Below are 17199 nucleotides of genomic sequence, written 5' to 3'. Positions count from 1 at the left end.
CTCCAGGATGAAGGAAAGGACTGGGAGTGCTGATGAAGGAGCACCAATCTAATGAAATAACCTTCCTGGAAGGGAGTGCGGAGAATTCCAGGAGGCATTCAAGGAAGCTCCACTGAGGATAAACAAAGCAGGATAATGATTTAATGTGGGATTTCACATAGTCCCTCCCTCAAAGGAGGGCCTCAGAACAGTCGTTTTCTTGAATTAAGTAAATCAAACTGATAAGCAAACCTCATTTCCAACTAAACACACGACAGATTGGAAGCAGACAATGGGGAGAAGTTTCAGTTTATTTATTCCTCTTTAAAATGACTTAAAAGCAAATTTAAAACACTATTTTAAAAAAAGAGTGTTTCAAAATATCAAGAAGCTGAAAACAAAACCACAAAGAAGGCATTACAAGGTTAGCAAAACATACAAAGCCTAGTTAGTATAAAACAGATTTACAGTCTCAATGAGCAGCAAATCCACCCTGCCCATGTAAACTGAACAGCACTTGATACCAGCCCTACCCTCTGCAACACACAATTCTTTTATCATTTTGTTTTATTGTAGCACTGGATAAGAAAACACAACAATTTAAAAAAACAACACTTTCGTTGAAAGAGAAAACATTACAAATAAGATATTGCTCTATAGGCACTGGTAAATGTTTTCCTGTGGTAAGAGAATGTGCCAAAGCAGAATTCAAAACTGCATAATTCTTTTTAAAATGATACAACCCTAGTGCGACTGAAAGTAAAAACTAGCTATGCTAGTTTTCTGGTACTGCTTGGCTGCAGCCCTGTCCACTATGAACTGTCTGCAACACTGGAGTTTGGACACGGCTAGGGAGAAGCAATAGGTAGCAGTACTGGAAAATGAAGGGATCTCCTAGTAAGTCAGAGTGCTCTGACAGCTTAGATCCGTGGAGGGCTTTCTTTACAAAGAGTGATAAAGAGTGACTGTATGTGCCTGCCAAGGCTTTCACTCTGGATGCTTCAAGTTACCTCTGACCTTGAGGTGCTGAGCATTTCCCACTCAAATGCAGGAGAGTGATGCTCAACATCTCTGAAGAAGCAAGCCATGCTCTAGGTGCTGGTCTAGGAGGTCCCTACAATTACACAGGCTTGTGTGTAAAGGATGGAGCTGACAGAAGGAGGAAAATACTTGTCTTTTCAGTTTGAGAAGTGAAATTCCTGAGCTCTGAAACACTGAGGCTGAAATACAGGTTGAAAACTGATCATTCTTACAACCACCACCAAAGAACTGGTGCAGAGCTCTGCTTCCTATTCTTCCCCTATCTACAACAGACAAGTCACCCAGTTGTACCATTGCTCCGTTGTAATTAGCATCTCCAGCTGCCCTCCCCAGGGGGCTCAACTATCTGGAAACCAATGCAGACATAACCTGGCCAGGACACACTGCAGAGTCAGACATGGCTGTGACGGTAACCTCCCTCTGTAAAAGACCTAGAAAGGAGACAACAGGAGCAATAAAAATAACATGGGTTGCTGCCCACAGGGCTGCTTAGAAATAACCAGCCCTGTGGCCAGTCGTCGCTGGCAGGAGGTTAGATATAAGCTATTTGTGCCCAGGCCTGCAGACAAGCCCTGCCCAACCTCATCAGCAGACAAGTGCTCTCCCCTCCTCACCCCCATTCAGCACAGGCAGCTGTAACTTACACCCTCCACTGTAGAGCACTTTGATCAGACCACAGAGCACTCACATCCTCTGAGGGCAGAGATGTGGAATTTCTTAGGATCTGCAACAAAAATAGACCCAAAACAACTGGGAGGAGGCACTGGTTTAACCCAGTGCCTGTGCAGGGCATTCTAAAGCAGATTTTTACCTCACAAACTTCCTCACTTTTGAGACTTGACCTCCCCTACCTGTCTTGGCACATGCAGCCTTCCTGATGCCCCTTTGGTGGGCATGATGCCTGAGATTAGGACGTCCAAGCCCCAGTGTCCCCGTGAGCAGGGGAGAAAAGATTCACTTCAGTCTTGTTTTACTAGGGAGTTTCTGGCTTAAAAATCCATGTTTTGAAAAATGCCATGGCAGGAAGCAGTTAATCAAACATGTCCTCAAACATACGTCGACCCATGGCTATATAAACCTCTTTCTCCTCTGGAGTCATCTGGGCCACCAGCTCAGGGCGCTGGCTCACTTGGCTGTAAGAGTGTGGACGCCCGGCCACCATGACAGTGGGGTCCTCTGCCACCACCTCAAACTCTTCATCTTCCTCATCATCCTCCAGCCCATATGTCGTGGTGGCTGTGGCAGCAGGGCGGGGGGGGGATTCCTCCTCTGACTCACTTGTCTCACTCTCGGAGTCACTGGCATTAGCACCGGAGAGAGGAGCCGCACCTCCGACGGTGACTGTTGAAGCAGAGGGTGTCTTCTTCTCATGGATAAGCAGGGCACGCATCACCTCCTCATTGTCATCTAGAGCTGCCCGGCCCTCCTCACGCTCCTGGAATGCATCCAGATCCCGGCCACCTGCAAAGAGACACAAAGGAATAATAGTTTCTTCTCAGAGATCAGGGTGCCAGCCCTGAAGGCTCTCTGAATCTTTATTCCTTTTTGCCGCTATGCTGTCACTAAAAGACTGCCCAGAGAGGTGTCAAACTGAGGTGTCCCCTAGCTGGACTGAAGCACTTTCATTATTATGGAGCTGAAAGCAGTCCTTAGGATCTAAATCTGGGCTTCCAAATGCCTGAACTATGCACCTAATGATGACACTTGTCAGAGCAATCCCCAGGAAGGGCTGTTTCATAGGTGAACAAGCACAAGCTGTTTCCTTTTTGGCCCTTTGTTTCTGGGTTGCATGTCCACAGCCTGGGCGACTTTCAGTGATGATGAAGACACTGGGCTGTTCCAGGCACTGACTATAAACACAGAACCAAAAACAGGCTCTGCCCTGCAGAGCCCCCAGTCTGTAAGGATTAAGACAGAGAAGCAGATGGAACCAGGCAGACAGGGAGTATGAGGAAACAACATGTTATAAATCAGCATCCAAAGGAGCAGTGTCTCAGAACCTCAGAGGTGCATCTACCAGGAGGGAAGGAGAAAAGTTCATTACAGGAATATGGTGCTCGTGAGAACCATCTTCCAAAGCAAATGAAACTTACAGCCTGTAGCCAAATTGCACAGCACAGCGTGGAAGGGCTGTGTTAAAACACTGTTCTCCAAGCTGAAATGCAGCCCAGCCACAAAGGTGAGGCTGGTCTATCTGGTCTCCTACCTGGAACTCTTATTTGAAGGGGGCTGTGGCTTCCCAGTTGACAGACACAAGGCCTGTGTTCCTGCTTGGGTAAGCTTGGCTGTACAAAAGCTGGGAGAGCTTGACGTGGTTTGGGTAAGCAGGATGTCTGCAGTTCACAGATTTGAAAGATAAAATTCTATTCAAGAGGTGGCTTTCTACAGAAAATCTCTCCAAGTCCTACATTTACCGAGTACTGTGAGTCCACCCAACACTAATAAACCTACAGGCAGTATGAAAAAGAACAACAAACCAGAATAAAAAATGAAATATAGAGAACCTTATGTAAAAACAAGGGATAAAAAGTAGGACAGATTCCTCATGGCAAACTCTTTCTTGCACCAAAAGTCTCTGCATATGAACAATCACTGGAGCTGAGGTGACGGCATTCTGCCCTCATACATTAATGCCACTGGCCCTCTTTTCTAAGACCAGGACCCTCATGGTTTTATCACCATGTCCAAGCACTTGACATCCAAGTCTTTCCCCACAGGGTCAAAAATGCACTTGCTATTTTTTTCTACTTGAGACAAAAATGTGCTGAGAAACAGGTAAACTAAGGAAGTAAGCTCCACATTTAGTCCTGAAAGCCGTAAGAGTTTTTGGTTGGTTTTGATTGGTCCTTTTCTGCGGTTAAATAAAAGTCAAAAGACCCATGCTAACTTTACTAGACTCATGTTTTTATGGCAAATGAGTTTCCACGGCCAATAACAAAGGTATAGACTGAAGCAGCTAGCAAGCAGCATGTGCAGGTGTTCCCTTCATAAGTCCCCAAGTCTAAGGGCTAAATGTCTACTCATAGTGGGACCAGCTGTCGGATGTGGCACACTGTGTGTTTAATATAAGGAAAAGGCAAGATCAGAACACACAGTGATCCACAAAATGATGCTTAACTTGTCCACAGCTGAGAAACTTTCTTGTGTGATTACATTCCTGTCTTGTCCCTGCTTGGAGGAAAATCCTCTCTTCTCCCCCTTCACATTTTCCTCATTTTTGACAGTTTTCTTGGTGTTTATAGAAACTTGCTGTTAAAAAGTGATCAGCTGGCTTGGTGAAGGAAGATGCAGCTCTCTTCAGATTAAGGCCAGTCCCATCAAAAGCTTGGCACATTAGGACCATCTGGAAATAAGACTACAGAATCTGAAGTAGTTGCAACAGGACAGAGGTTGCTGCATATGGGTCCATGATTTATGGCTTCATTACTCTGGTCAAACTCAGACATCATAACTACATGGATCTGCATGGCAACATATTAGGAAGAAACAATCTTCCTGGCAGCTGAAAATGAGAGCAAGTAATTCTGCAGTTCTCTCTTCAGACAACTAACATCACTGAGGTGCCTGGTCTCTCGGGTTTTTCATAAGAACTTCAGAATGACTGAACTCATTCAAACCAAGTAACATCTAGCCCAATTCCCTTCTCCAACAGTGGCTGCAACCAAAGAGGGTATTCAGGTTTTGTTATGCATGGGCTGTTGCCAACCCATACGGGTACTAACATCATGGGCTATTGCATTGAGAGCTGTGAAGCAACAGCAGTCTGGGTTAGCACTGTGAGTCTCACTTTGTGGCTCGGGAGCGGAGCTGCCTCCTTCTGTAAAAACTGTTCCTGCCAGACCCAGCCAGGGAACATTTTCTGCCAGTGACCCCAAATTTTCTTCCTTCATGCTTATGCTGTCTGAGAGCCCTGTAGATGTGTTCCAACAGCAGCTTCAGGCTAGGTCCATAAGTTCCCTCTGTGATCTCCAGTAGTTATGAAGATTAAGCAGTGATGCCACTGTGCTGTAAGCAGAGGATGTACTCCCCCTCCAGGTCCTTCAGTGGCATTTGAGAAACCTTTATGCTGTGTACACTAAAATGCATCTCAAGGAGCCAATTTAAAAGTACAGGTAAATCAAATGTCTAGCAGAAAAACTGGGTGAAAAACTAGGCTGGTGAGTAACAACAACATCTGCAACAGACTGCAGGAGGAGGTTCTTTCAATCACCTCAGTTTGTTCAATCTGTTTGGAAAATGCTTGGGATCCATTTGTTTTAAAGGAGTTATATGCAAACAAGATCATTAGATATCTCCTGACTGTTATTTTGCATCCATTTTCTTTTCTTCCCCCATACCTACAGTACTCCTTTCATCTCTTCTCCTGAGGATCACACTGGGAAAGGAATGATTCCGGTGTCATGTTTATGTACATGACTCCATTTTGCCATTTTCTTTTCCTAGAGCATCACCAGTTTCATTCTATAATTCTCAAGTGACTTGGAAGATTCTGCTGATTCACCCTCATAAAAATGATAAGAGGTCTATTTCCTATTTTCAGTGTATAAGCTTAAACAGCAAACTTTTCAAAGCACAGCTTTTCTACTAGTGGGTAGAAGATCTTGGCTGTGATCTACGGACAATTTGACCCAATATGAATGAAAATAAAAGCAAAGATGGGGAGAAACAAATGGAAAGCAATAATGACTCACCTGCCACGGTGACAGATTCTCCTACCATACTCCCAGAAGCAATATTTCTGACATACTCTTCTTCATATAAAACATTTTGAAAAATAAATGGCAAGAAGGAGGCTGGGAATGCAAAAACACTGCTGATAGATTTGGTGTGCTTCAGAGTCACCAAATACAATTTAAATGTTATTTTCCAGCAGTGTTGCATTGGCAGTCAGTTTTCCAGATGAAGCTGAAAGACCCTCATCCAAAACCAAATAACTCCGAAGACAGAAGAATGTATGTTACTGAAGCTACAGGAAGAGGTAACAGATAATTAACATTTCAGAAGCCCAAACATATTTCTGTGGGCAGCTCAGCTTTACTGACCTAGATTTCAATGCTTGATCTAATAAATCAGGATTTTTTACATCTACCTACACACAGGTACTTTGCACAGTAGATGGGAGCAGATAAAATCTGGAGGGTTGGGAGCAGCAGCTGTACATACACAGGGGCATACATTTTTCACCACACTCCAAGAGCATCACATAAACAGAGAAGCACTTCTCTGTGAATTTTCTTACCATCTTTGATTTCATCAGGGTCATAAGCCCCCTGCACTGTGCTCTCCCGCAGCCAAATTGGCCTCTCTCTGGCTGGCTTTCCTTCACTTGCAGACTGGTTAAGATCCTCTTGGTCTTCCATGCTGATGACAACGTTCTGGGTATACAAGTCCTCATATGAGGGTCCTTTTGTAGTCCATGCTTCCCGATGGTGCCCACCTGTAAGGCCAGCTGTCCCTGAACCAGCAGCAGCAGCACGCTCCTTGCTGTATAAAAGTCAAAGGGATAAAAACAGTTAGACCATTCAGAGTAAGCCCTTTCCTGGCCAGTGTTGCAATGCATAACTTAAACTATGATTAGCTAGCTCCTGTGATCTGCACCGAAAACTTCTATTCTCATTTCTTACATGTGGTGCCAGAAATTTCTATGACAGCTTGCTGGTTTGGGGAATTTGGGGGGGTCTCTAATTGGAAACCCTACATGAAGTCATGAAAACTTCTACAAAATACACTGGAAAGCAGAGGCAACATTAAGACTGTAGAGGCACTTATGTAAAAACAAACAAATCAGCCTAGTTTCATCCCAGAATACCCTGAAATAAAAGTCACAGCAGCAAAACATAATTGAGCAGCAATCAGGTATAAAAGTCTCTTTTTGTCCTTTCACTATGCTGAATAAAATATAACACTGAAGTTTAACCAAGTCAGTTGATAGGCCCAGAGACCCAGCAAGCTCAGATCTGTGAACTGTTATTAATCACAGGACTCATGAAGGAGTTAATTCACCATGAAAAACAGAGTTCAAACCCCTGCTTGAATTGCAAGTGACAATGCACTTGCAAAAATTACCAAGTGAAGCCATATCTCCTGTGCTATGCACAAGATTTGTACTATCCACAGACACGGCCTTGGGAGGACTGAGGAATCTGGACAGGGAAAGAAGAGAGGGCACCTTCAAGCCAGAGGACTAGGGCAGGGCAAAGGGTTTTGTATGGTGATGGTGTGTAGGAAGATGCTAGACAGAAGTGTCTTCACAGTGGTAAAGCAGCAGAAAGGAAGGTGAGGACTGCTGTAAAGGGGCCGACAGTCAGAATTTAGCAATCCTGCCTTTTCTGAGGGGAGTTGCAGCCTGCACATTTTCCTCTAGGCTCCCATCTAGTTCAGGAGACTGAGGAAGAAAGGAAACAGTCCTGCTTGGATCTGATGGAAAGAGGACATCAGGTGGAGTATTTTCTGCACAGTGATTGCAGTGAGCCCAAAATACTCTCTGGCCTGTGCTTTTACATATGGATTAATCAGGAAAAGCAGCAGAATGGAAACTCACTGCTTTTGTGGTAGAGAAAGCCAAACATGACCATTCCTCTACCTCAAAACAGTATTTCATCTTCTCAAAGAAACAGATCCACTGAAGACTGAGCCTATTCTCAGCCTGTACTGGACACCATATAATTTCAGTCATCTGATTGTAAATGGTATCTATGGCTTCTCCCAGATCTGCCTGGATTCCTCCTCTTGTCCAGAGCAAATCAATCAAGGGTACTAACAGGGTTCCTGTTCTGCTGCCAGCTTTGAAACTGAACCGATAGTTGTTGTCAGGGAGCACAGTTCATTTGCTATCTACTCAACAACCCTTCCTCCAAAGGAGAAACTTAAAATAAGGTTGCAGTTGGAGAAGACCTGAGTAATAAGCAATTTTTCAATTCAGTAAGGACTCAACCACTGCTTAATGAGCTAAGTCTGCGGGATTTTCAGGGGTAAACAATGAGGGAAAAATATGCAGGTAGGTGATCGTTCTGCTTCCTCAAATAAAATAAATATTGGTGTGTTCAGTCTCAGTCTGGATTGAGGGCTATGGACAACCTCCTAATGGTGGGTTGGTTGGGATCTGTTAGCAAAATACTCCACAACATTTGTGTTAGTATGTATCCACACACTAACTGTCTGGTTCTCTCCCACAGCCAGCCCCACTAGGAAAGCTTGACAGCAAGCTCCAATTTCTGGGCAGAAGCAAAAGATTTATGCACATATATCACTTATATAACCTAAGGAACCGCACAGAGACCTTCTTCCCGGAGTGTTATTTCAAGTGCTCATACCTTTCAGGTTTCCAAGATAGGCATGTGTTTTGTGAAAAGCACCACTCTGCTTCCCACACAATAGAAATCTGTATCTAGCGTTTCTCTGACAATTTTATGTAATCCACTTTCCCCACAAGATACACAATGCAACTCTCCCTCAAGCCCTCCCTCTCTAGGACTGCAGCTTGACAGCTAAATATGCAGTAGGGCCAGGAAATGCCTAATTAAACTTTTGCACAGAGGTTCCCATCAGTGTATTTGAAATGGACTTTTCTCCTACGCAACATCATTTAGCAGCAAAACACTTATTCCAAGATACCAAGAACATTTTAAAAAGGAAAGTAACAACTATAAGAGAAACCTACAGTGTAATTTACTTTAAATCATGTATGCCAATGTGCCACATCTACATGGAACAATCTAAGTGATTAAGTCATAGACAGACCATTCTGTGACCAAAAGCTGTGGGAAGTTGCTGTCTACTCCCTGACCTCTGGTGAGCTTTGTAGGAATGTAAACAACAAGTCTCAACTTATTTCATTGTCTGTGCAACTGCAGCTTCAATGATGCTGTTACTAGAAGTGAGCAGCCTCTCAAGACTATATGATCAGGGAAATACCCCTTTACTGCAAGAAATAATATTATTCAGCACCCCTATTCCAAAACACTGGATTAAACACCACAGATCAGACACCAGCAAAAGGCCAGATGTGCAAACTGCTTTAAAGGAGCACTCAGAGCAGAAGGGAGTGAACTCTTTTAATAACCTCTCTTTAAGATCCAAGATCTGTTTTTTCCCCTAGCTCTAGACTTTGCATGGCCATCCTGCAACTAGAGACTGTTCAGACAGTGGCAGCTCAGTGGCTCAGATCTGGCTGTATTTGCATTGCTACCCATAGGTTTCTCTACCCTGATGGTCTCTTTCAATGAGTGGTTAAGCCAGCTTTAAGGGTGACATAAATAACCCTTGACACAGCTGAGGTATGGCCCACAGAAACCACATTGTACAATGGGAAAACAGCTTCAAATTTTATCTCAAACCTGTGCAGACTGTTGGAAAAGGTCTTGCAAAATGGGAACAACTCTCTTGTGCTGTGTTTGAAATAAAGCACTTTCTCATTTAGCTGCTCTTAAGACCTTCAACTTAACAGGAAGGGACCCATGGTCCTTGATAGCGTGACCACAAAGAATTAATTCAGTGAAGATTTATGTTACATGAAGTCCTGCCATTTTGACAAAAGAAAATGCAGGAATATTAAAAAACATCTGTTTTAGAAAGTCATGGAGAACGGCTTCAGTAAAGCAGGTTTATTATGAAACCTCTGTGGGGCAAATTTATGCTCTGCCAAGATTAACAAAATCGACAGCTTCCTAGAAAGACATAAATGAAGATCTGACTGGTTTCTCCTGGCAGGTGAATGACAGGCAAGTTCAGTGTAGTCAGCTAGAGCTAAAACTCTCCTGAAAACCCATGAAGTTGCCTGTGTCTGTGCAAAGAGAAGACACAGGAACTTTATGAGCTTTTTGTTTGATTCAGAAACATTGAATGTCAGTTTTGTCAATGATTTCAGTAATGAAGACTCTATAAAATGGAAAGAATAAATAACCCAGGGTTTGGCACTTCTTTCAAAAATCTCACAGCAGCACTTTCATGCAATTAGTTGCGTTGAATTAATAAGGGTTAATAAATAATTAAATCATTCTATGTGCTGAAGCAAGTTGTGTTCAAGTAAGCATTTAAAAAGCTGCCTGTTTATTTTGTTACGCCTTGCACAGAGTAATTAATCATTTACAATGTTTTTTAAGTATTTAAGAGTCAAGTAAGTGGGTGCTGCTGTTTAATCATGGGACTTCACTAGGCTTCTGCTGTGCTAATTTTCTGTGCACATAGATAAGGTAGCCATGGGGAAGACTGAGAAAGGACTCTCTTGTCAGTGGGGTTATCCCAGTTCTAAACTACAGAAAAGGGTTTTTAAAGCAAAGTCTAGTGATTCAACTTGGGAATAAAGGCTTGCTTCAAAGTTGCCCTGTATCAACAAAGACATGTTGAGTGACCTTGAAAGATCTGTTCCCCATCTCTGTATTGCTTCTGTTTTTCCATCAGATGATGAGCAAAATTAGCTACATTCTTGGCTAGAAAAAGTCAATGAATAGAAAAAGCATTTTTATGACATGATTTAGTCTAGCATGAATATATAAGGTACATTCTCTCTCAAGGTTAGCCTAAGAGAAAAAGGAGTACCCTCCTGCCTGCTCTCCCATTAACTAAAGGCATTGTGGGAATGCTTTACTCCATAGTACATACCTTTTTTCTTGTGTGTTTAATTATTATTTTTTAAACAGAGAGAAGCGCATCACATTTCACCATAGCTGACAAAACTGACAGCTCCTTGCATCTTTCTGCATTATGTAAAAATCATCTGGTTTTGTACAGCTAGGAAGGTTCTGAAAGAAAATGCCATTTCCCATTTTAAAGAGTCCTTGACTATAACATGGCCTCCCCCAAAAAAGAAGTGGTGTGTAACAAGTAGGAGAAAATCAGAAATGGTAGCCAAAATACATTCTGGAGACTAGACAGTATGTACAGAACTTTGCAAAGTGGCTGCAGCTTGCAGTTCTTCTTAAATACTGGGGCTTGGAAAACATACAATCTGCAGCTTAGCAAGCAGCAGACAGTTTGAGTTCCCCACCCCATAGAAGACTAGGAATCTGCTTGGCTTAGTAAAAAATGGTTGCAGCCCTTTACCTCCTTATAAACCATACATTCCTTAGGGAATTTGTCAGTTGCTTGCATAGCTAGTCCTAAACAAGCAAGTCCTCACTGCAGCCAGCAAGCTGCACAAGGTCTGGGAAAGCCTCACAGAGCAGCCGAGTGTGCTGCAAGGAAGCAGTGCAGTCAGAGAAGACAGGGCCCGTTCCCACCTCTGCTTCAGGGCAGGAATCTCTGTGGGTTCTGGCTCGAGGATTTCATAGGCTAAGTTAACGTCTTCTGTCTCCCGAAGCAGCACATAGATAGGCTCAATTTGTTCATTAAATCTTGCTACGAGTGTCCTGGCATCCTTTTTGGGCATCGCCGACTCATCTTCCTCCACTTCAGTCTCACAGAAAGTACAGCGGAAAGTTCCTAAAACAAAAAAAGTTGCTAAGCATTGGAAGAAAAGCAACAGGCCCAGCTCTTTACACCGTATTTTTAACAGCAATGCTTTGCTGTTTTCTTAGCTTGATGCTAAATAGCTTTTCTCACTCTGACAATTCCCTTCCCACACACAGTGCACCTGGTTATTATTTAAACAGAAAACAAAGCAAGCACTTTGATGTCATCCAGTGATACTCAGCTTGGGGTACAGTTTCTCTCTCAAAAAAGCCCAGATGGGTTGCAGTACCACTATTGAGACATCTCTGAATCTCACACACCCGCTTCCTTGCCACACATTTTAAATGCCATCCACTATTGGGCTGTGATACAAAGCTTCACAATATATTCTTAGTAGTTCAAATGTCATCTGTTTCAGGTGCTTGCACTGCTATTTCTATAGGTATGACCACATGAACAAGTTAATTTGGCAGTGAAGCAGGGTGTAGTTTTACACTGCACTAACTACTCTGCAATAACTGCCAGTATAACCATTTTCACTCTGCAGCAAATGCAAGAAAAGATGGCTTCTCTTTCTGCTGCAGGGCCAAAGCATGCAGAATAGTCATTACTGCAGAGTAGCAAATGCAAAAGTATATCCCACCTCATCCCCATATTAACTTCCTCAAATTAATGACAAGCTAAGAATTACATGAATGGCAATTAAGAATAAGCTTGTTTTACAGACCTCATCGAGATCTATAAAAACAGGTTAAACACAAGGCAACTGAAATGGCTGCATGGCAATGCAGCTACAGCAGACCTCCTGAACCTGTGCACAGCAGGCTTTTTGGTTTCACTGGTCCATCTGTGAGTAGGAACTTTAGGGAAGCGCATGCACAGTGGGACTCTGCCATCTGGTCCAGTACGAGGGCAGTAGCACAGCGTAATGATTTATCCTTCCAAGTGCTGGACTGAGAAAGTGCTGCTGCCTCCCTAGAACACTTAGATCCAGAGCTACGCCCAGAGACCTCTGGATTTCTCTTGTCCCTGTGTGATTTTTTTTATTTATCCTTTCTGTGGCACCTCTACATATCTAGCATCATCTCTCAATACTTTAACGAAGAAAGGAAAAAGATACCTTTTAACTCATAGGGAGCCCAAGGACAGGTCGCATCAGGGAAATACTAAGTTCATGTATAAAAATCAGTATTACAATCCGTGTTGGAGCCTGCTACATCATTGATGCGATGTATAAACACAATCAAAAGAATGGGGTTTGCCCAAGGCACTGAGGCATGATATAACAAAACAGGCTTGCAAGCCACGACTTCTGGTATCTTGTTTTGCTGCTTACCCAGATTTGCTAGTCTTGTCACTTAAAACACACACCTATCTTCTACACTGATGGCTGCGAGGGCTAGACAATGCTTGCGTAGTGCTTGGAAAACACTTTAAAGCACTGTTTATGACAGGAGGTAGAAGCTGTTGCAGCTCTCAACACAGACTGTATAAATGCAGTTTTCTACCCTGGCACATCTCATCCAAGCATGTTGTATGCATGGCCTGTAAAATGTACACATTTCCTGAAATAAACTATCTTTTTAGAAAGTTTGTCTTGTCTACCTGTAAAAGCTAGAGTGGCCAACAACAGTGGCATGCAAAGTAAAGGACAAGTGGATAAAGTGTTCTTCTCTCCCATCCAAGCATAAAACACTGTGCTTGTTTTTTCTGGCTGTAAAAATTGCCGCTACTGATTCAGAAACTGTATGTTATATAAGCAGTCAGGCTGGTTAAGAGTGAAGCCCAAGTTTGGTCTCTTTATCCTCTAGCTGAGGCTATCAGTCTGACCAATCTGTACAACTTGCATCATTTAAAAATAATTAGTACATCTCGGTTCCCATAATGGGCTAAGTGAACAGACAAATGCAGGCTGATGAGGAAAACCCTCCTCTCTTTTTACAACCCCCCTTAAAGTCCTGCTCCTGAGACAGCTCAGACTTTTCACACTTCCACTCAGGATCCCCACGAGTATTTGCAAAAGATTATGAACACAGAGAGGATGGTTCCAACTCAGAGTACCTAAAAATCACAAAGTAAATACAGCGCTAATGAAACAGAATTCCTAAAGCTATGATGGATTTGCTGCAACTTCTATCGCTTAGGGTTCCCAATGAGCAGAAAATAAAAAGTTAATAGCTGAATTATGTAAAGAATCTGGGAATGATTGAACTGACAAGCTTCCTCCATTAATATGCTGATTTTTTTCAAGGTGACACAGCATTTCATAAGAGGCATCTACGATTAGAGAAGTGAGAAGCTGCTTTGCCATGGCAGATGGCATTTATGTGTTACAAATCTCTTTTGCTGGATGTTAAGAGGTCAAAAAATGTCACCAGAGCTTTTATGACATGGCACATCACATCAGCACTGACACATGTTCCTTCCAAATAAGTACTGCATATGACTAACACGAAGTGGAGGCCATCCAAAGGCTGTGATGGGTGCAATGTTCCACTCTGATGATATATTTTTTCCTTCAGCCTTGATACAACCGAAGCTTTTCCATTACAATATGTTGCATAAACGAGGACAAGCAGCTATCCTGGGGCAAACAAACATGAGGCTTTCCTGCACCCTGGAAATACTAAAGGAGAGCACATACATCCTCTTCTTCCCATGCACATTTATTAATTCCATGCTCAGGTGCTCAAGAGATTTCTCTGCACGTTAAAAAAAAAAAAAACTAGCCATCTGAAAGAGATCTCACCTGCTCCTAGACTCTAAACGACAGATACATTGGTAATCTGGCTCCCCAAGGCATACTAGGATTAAGCTGTAGCTCAAGCTCTAAAGCATAGGGCCAGAATACTTAGAGATAATTCCTACGGACTTGATTTCACTCAAGAAAAGGAAAAGGTCAACTGTCCACATGCATTAGAGACACAGTGCCCAAACACTGGTATTACACCTGCTGCAATTCTATTGTACACAAAAAATCCTACGTTAAGGGGGAGGGTGCAAAGAGGAGCACTCTCAGAAGTTAGGAGATGTCAGAATTAACAGTGCTCACACTGCTTCAGTTTGGCTTATCCCAAGCATACAGGTTTAATTAGCCACAGCTGCTTGAGTCTGAGTCCAGGATCTGCTCACACCCTTTCTCGAAGGGATCAAGTGGCATCTTCAGCCCAATGAGGTGTTTTCCTTCCACTCTCTCCTTTGGGATACTGTCCCACAATCACACTCCTCTGATACTTAAAATCACTTTCATTTTCAACCTACATTTTTTCCCATTCCTTTCAAACCTATTTACTGTTGTGCTAAAAATCGTCCCTCACTTCAGCTAGCTCCCACCCTCTTGTTAGTCCTTTAGGTATTTTTACACTTGCTGTCATACCCTCTCTTCCACTTTCATTTTGCAAGGCTAAATAAGCAATACTCCCAGATATTTCATCCTCCTTTGTAGGAAACTAGTTGATGAACTCCAGGTTTACAGGAGAAGTTTCTGTTAGATGCTAGGTGCAGGACATTGTACTTCATACTAATCTTTCAGCCCATTTTTATTGCTCCAGCCTTCAACCTCATCTAATTCTTTATTCTCCATTGTGTAACAAAGCATTAAGCTAATTTATTTTCAAAACCGCCTACAACCTTCTTTTAGAAGTAGCATTATAACCATTATGTGGAGGGTGAACTAAGGCACAGATGGCACAATTTCAGAAGTATCTGCTGATCTGAGCAGTACTTGATTTGAGATGCCTAAGAAATGCTTTTCTGAAACTTCTGTTACAGCAATGAGCACACAGTATTTTTACAAATCATCTTCCGGGCTTTAGAATCAGGAACCTCAAATGAGTTAGGAACAACTGCTAATGACAGTCTTCAAAAAGTTTAGCGTGAAATGACTAGTCCAGCACAACACAGGACCTCAGCTGCCCTGGAGAATTGGACCATGTTTCTGGGGCTACCACAGCCATTTTCTTCTAGTAATTCCCCATCTCTTACACTGAGCATCTTTCCTTCTTCTGCAGCAGACTAGACAAGGGACCATTAGATGTTCATAGCTCGTCTCTCTCACTAAGTGAATGACAAGTTTTGTGGAAAAAAATCTATGTGGTAGAGAACAAGTTACAGGATGCATACGCAATATGCAGCACTTCCTAACCTTGTGTGCTTCATTTGACAAGAAAAAGACACTATGAAGATTCTGAGAAAAGGACAGAAGTGTCCTAGGTTCTTACGAACGGGAAACCAGAAAAATACAAATCGCCATGTGATGTTCTGCCAATGCCCATATGGTTAACCAGCAGGTTTGGAGCCTTCAGTTCCGCATAGACCTCTGCTATTTGATTGAATAAATTAACAGAGAAGATGACAACCTGTTAGTGCTGTATGGACCAGCTGTAGGGGGAAGCAGGCTGCCTTGCCAGCTTGCTTGCTGGAAACAAAGGGACGATGAGAGTGAGGGACCTTGGGTTCTGCTCCAGCTTCCTGAAGGAAATGTGCTTTGTGGGCTCCAACTACTCTACTTGTTAGCCCCAAGCCTCATGTTGTCTACCCACCTCCTCCCATCTCTTCCTGTCCCAGTTCCTGGCTTTTCCCCGCTCTGAAACACTGATGGTCCTATTCTCCTTACTAGCAAGTCCTAGACTCCCTAGTCCTGCTTTTACACGCCTGCTTTCTCAGTCTGGACTTTACAGTTTCTCACTTCCTCAGACTTCCCTGTCCAACCTTCTTTTCCTGGGCTCCTTTTTCCAATCTCAACTTCTTCCCTCTCCTGTGGCACTCTTACACATGCTTTTTGATCTGTTAATCCTATTCTTAATTTGAGCCCCAGCCTGTCATCAGATCAATTTCCTGATTCAAACCAGAGAGATAAAACAACTTTTCACAACAAAATCTGTCATTCAAAACATTATAATATAGGCAATGAGATACGTTTCTCCTGTCTCATCTGCTTTCTTAGCCCCATCCTTCAAAACAGCCACGCTATTTTTTGGCAACATATATTTATGGGGGGATACCTAGATGGGGGGATTATGCATTTAGGAGGATACCTAGAATGAAAAAACTCTGCAACTTTGACAAAGTTATGAACAAAACAAGAAAACGAGAGCAATTCCTACCCCCTCCCCTCCCAAACAATCCAAGATCATATAATGGAAATACTGAGCAACCTAAGTAATAGGCAGTGCTGTCAGTGCAGACTAAAATTAACTTCCTTTTATTTCTCATTGATTTTCAAGATTCAGAGGACTATTTATGACAGCACCTGAAGGAATTTCTCTCCTGAATCATTAAAGACAGAAATAGCAGGTTGAGTGGCTACAACAAATCTGGATCATTATTTACCACAACATACTTCATGTTAGGATACAGGGATACTCACCTACTAGAAGTAGCCACCTGAGGGATTAAACTGAAGCAAAGAGAGTTTTAAAGACCTGAATGGACCATGTTAGTAACAGAGCTAATTGTTGATTACAGCTGAATTGTTTAAAGAGTTGACAGTTAACTGGATTATAGATAATGCAGATTAGACTTTAGGAGCTGTTGATCTTCAGTGACTCTCAGACTTAAATGGACTTCTCAGCCTTCATTAAATGGTCCTTAGCATCTCAATGAGAAAGCAACCCAACATGTCTGAGTGAGAAACAGGTCCCTGCCCCCAAGGAAAGATGAGTCTCTCTCCTGTTAATTTCATCTTGTAGCCTTCCCCTGACCCATCCCTCTCCTCTCCCTGTATTTGTCCCAAGCACATTTATATTCACGTTTGACTTGCAAAAATCCAGTTGTTTTAGGCAAAAAATA

At 42.7% G+C, this 17199-nt stretch overlaps 1 protein-coding gene across 4 annotated transcripts in view; it reads right to left on the bottom strand.

Moving 5' to 3' along the window:
- Positions 1-277: 277 nt before the first annotated feature.
- The window catches only part of GTF2E1 (general transcription factor IIE subunit 1), a 59284-nt gene continuing 42362 nt past the window's right edge, over positions 278-17199 (bottom strand). For all 4 annotated transcript variants that reach the window (XM_067302241.1, XM_067302240.1, XM_067302243.1 and 1 more), the window contains 3 exons: positions 11238-11439; positions 6260-6504; positions 278-2481 (listed from right to left, as the gene is read on the bottom strand). In XM_067302241.1, the coding sequence (XP_067158342.1) occupies positions 2051-2481; positions 6260-6504; positions 11238-11439 (878 nt within the window). In that variant the 3' untranslated portion in view covers positions 278-2050. The remainder of the gene's footprint in view (positions 2482-6259; positions 6505-11237; positions 11440-17199) is intronic.

This window comes from Apteryx mantelli, chromosome 1, assembly GCF_036417845.1.
Source record: "Apteryx mantelli isolate bAptMan1 chromosome 1, bAptMan1.hap1, whole genome shotgun sequence".
In the NCBI taxonomy this organism is placed as follows: Eukaryota; Metazoa; Chordata; class Aves; order Apterygiformes; family Apterygidae; genus Apteryx; species Apteryx mantelli.
The sequence above is the reverse complement of the archived record's forward strand: the minus strand, read 5'-3'. Positions and strand labels throughout refer to the sequence as shown.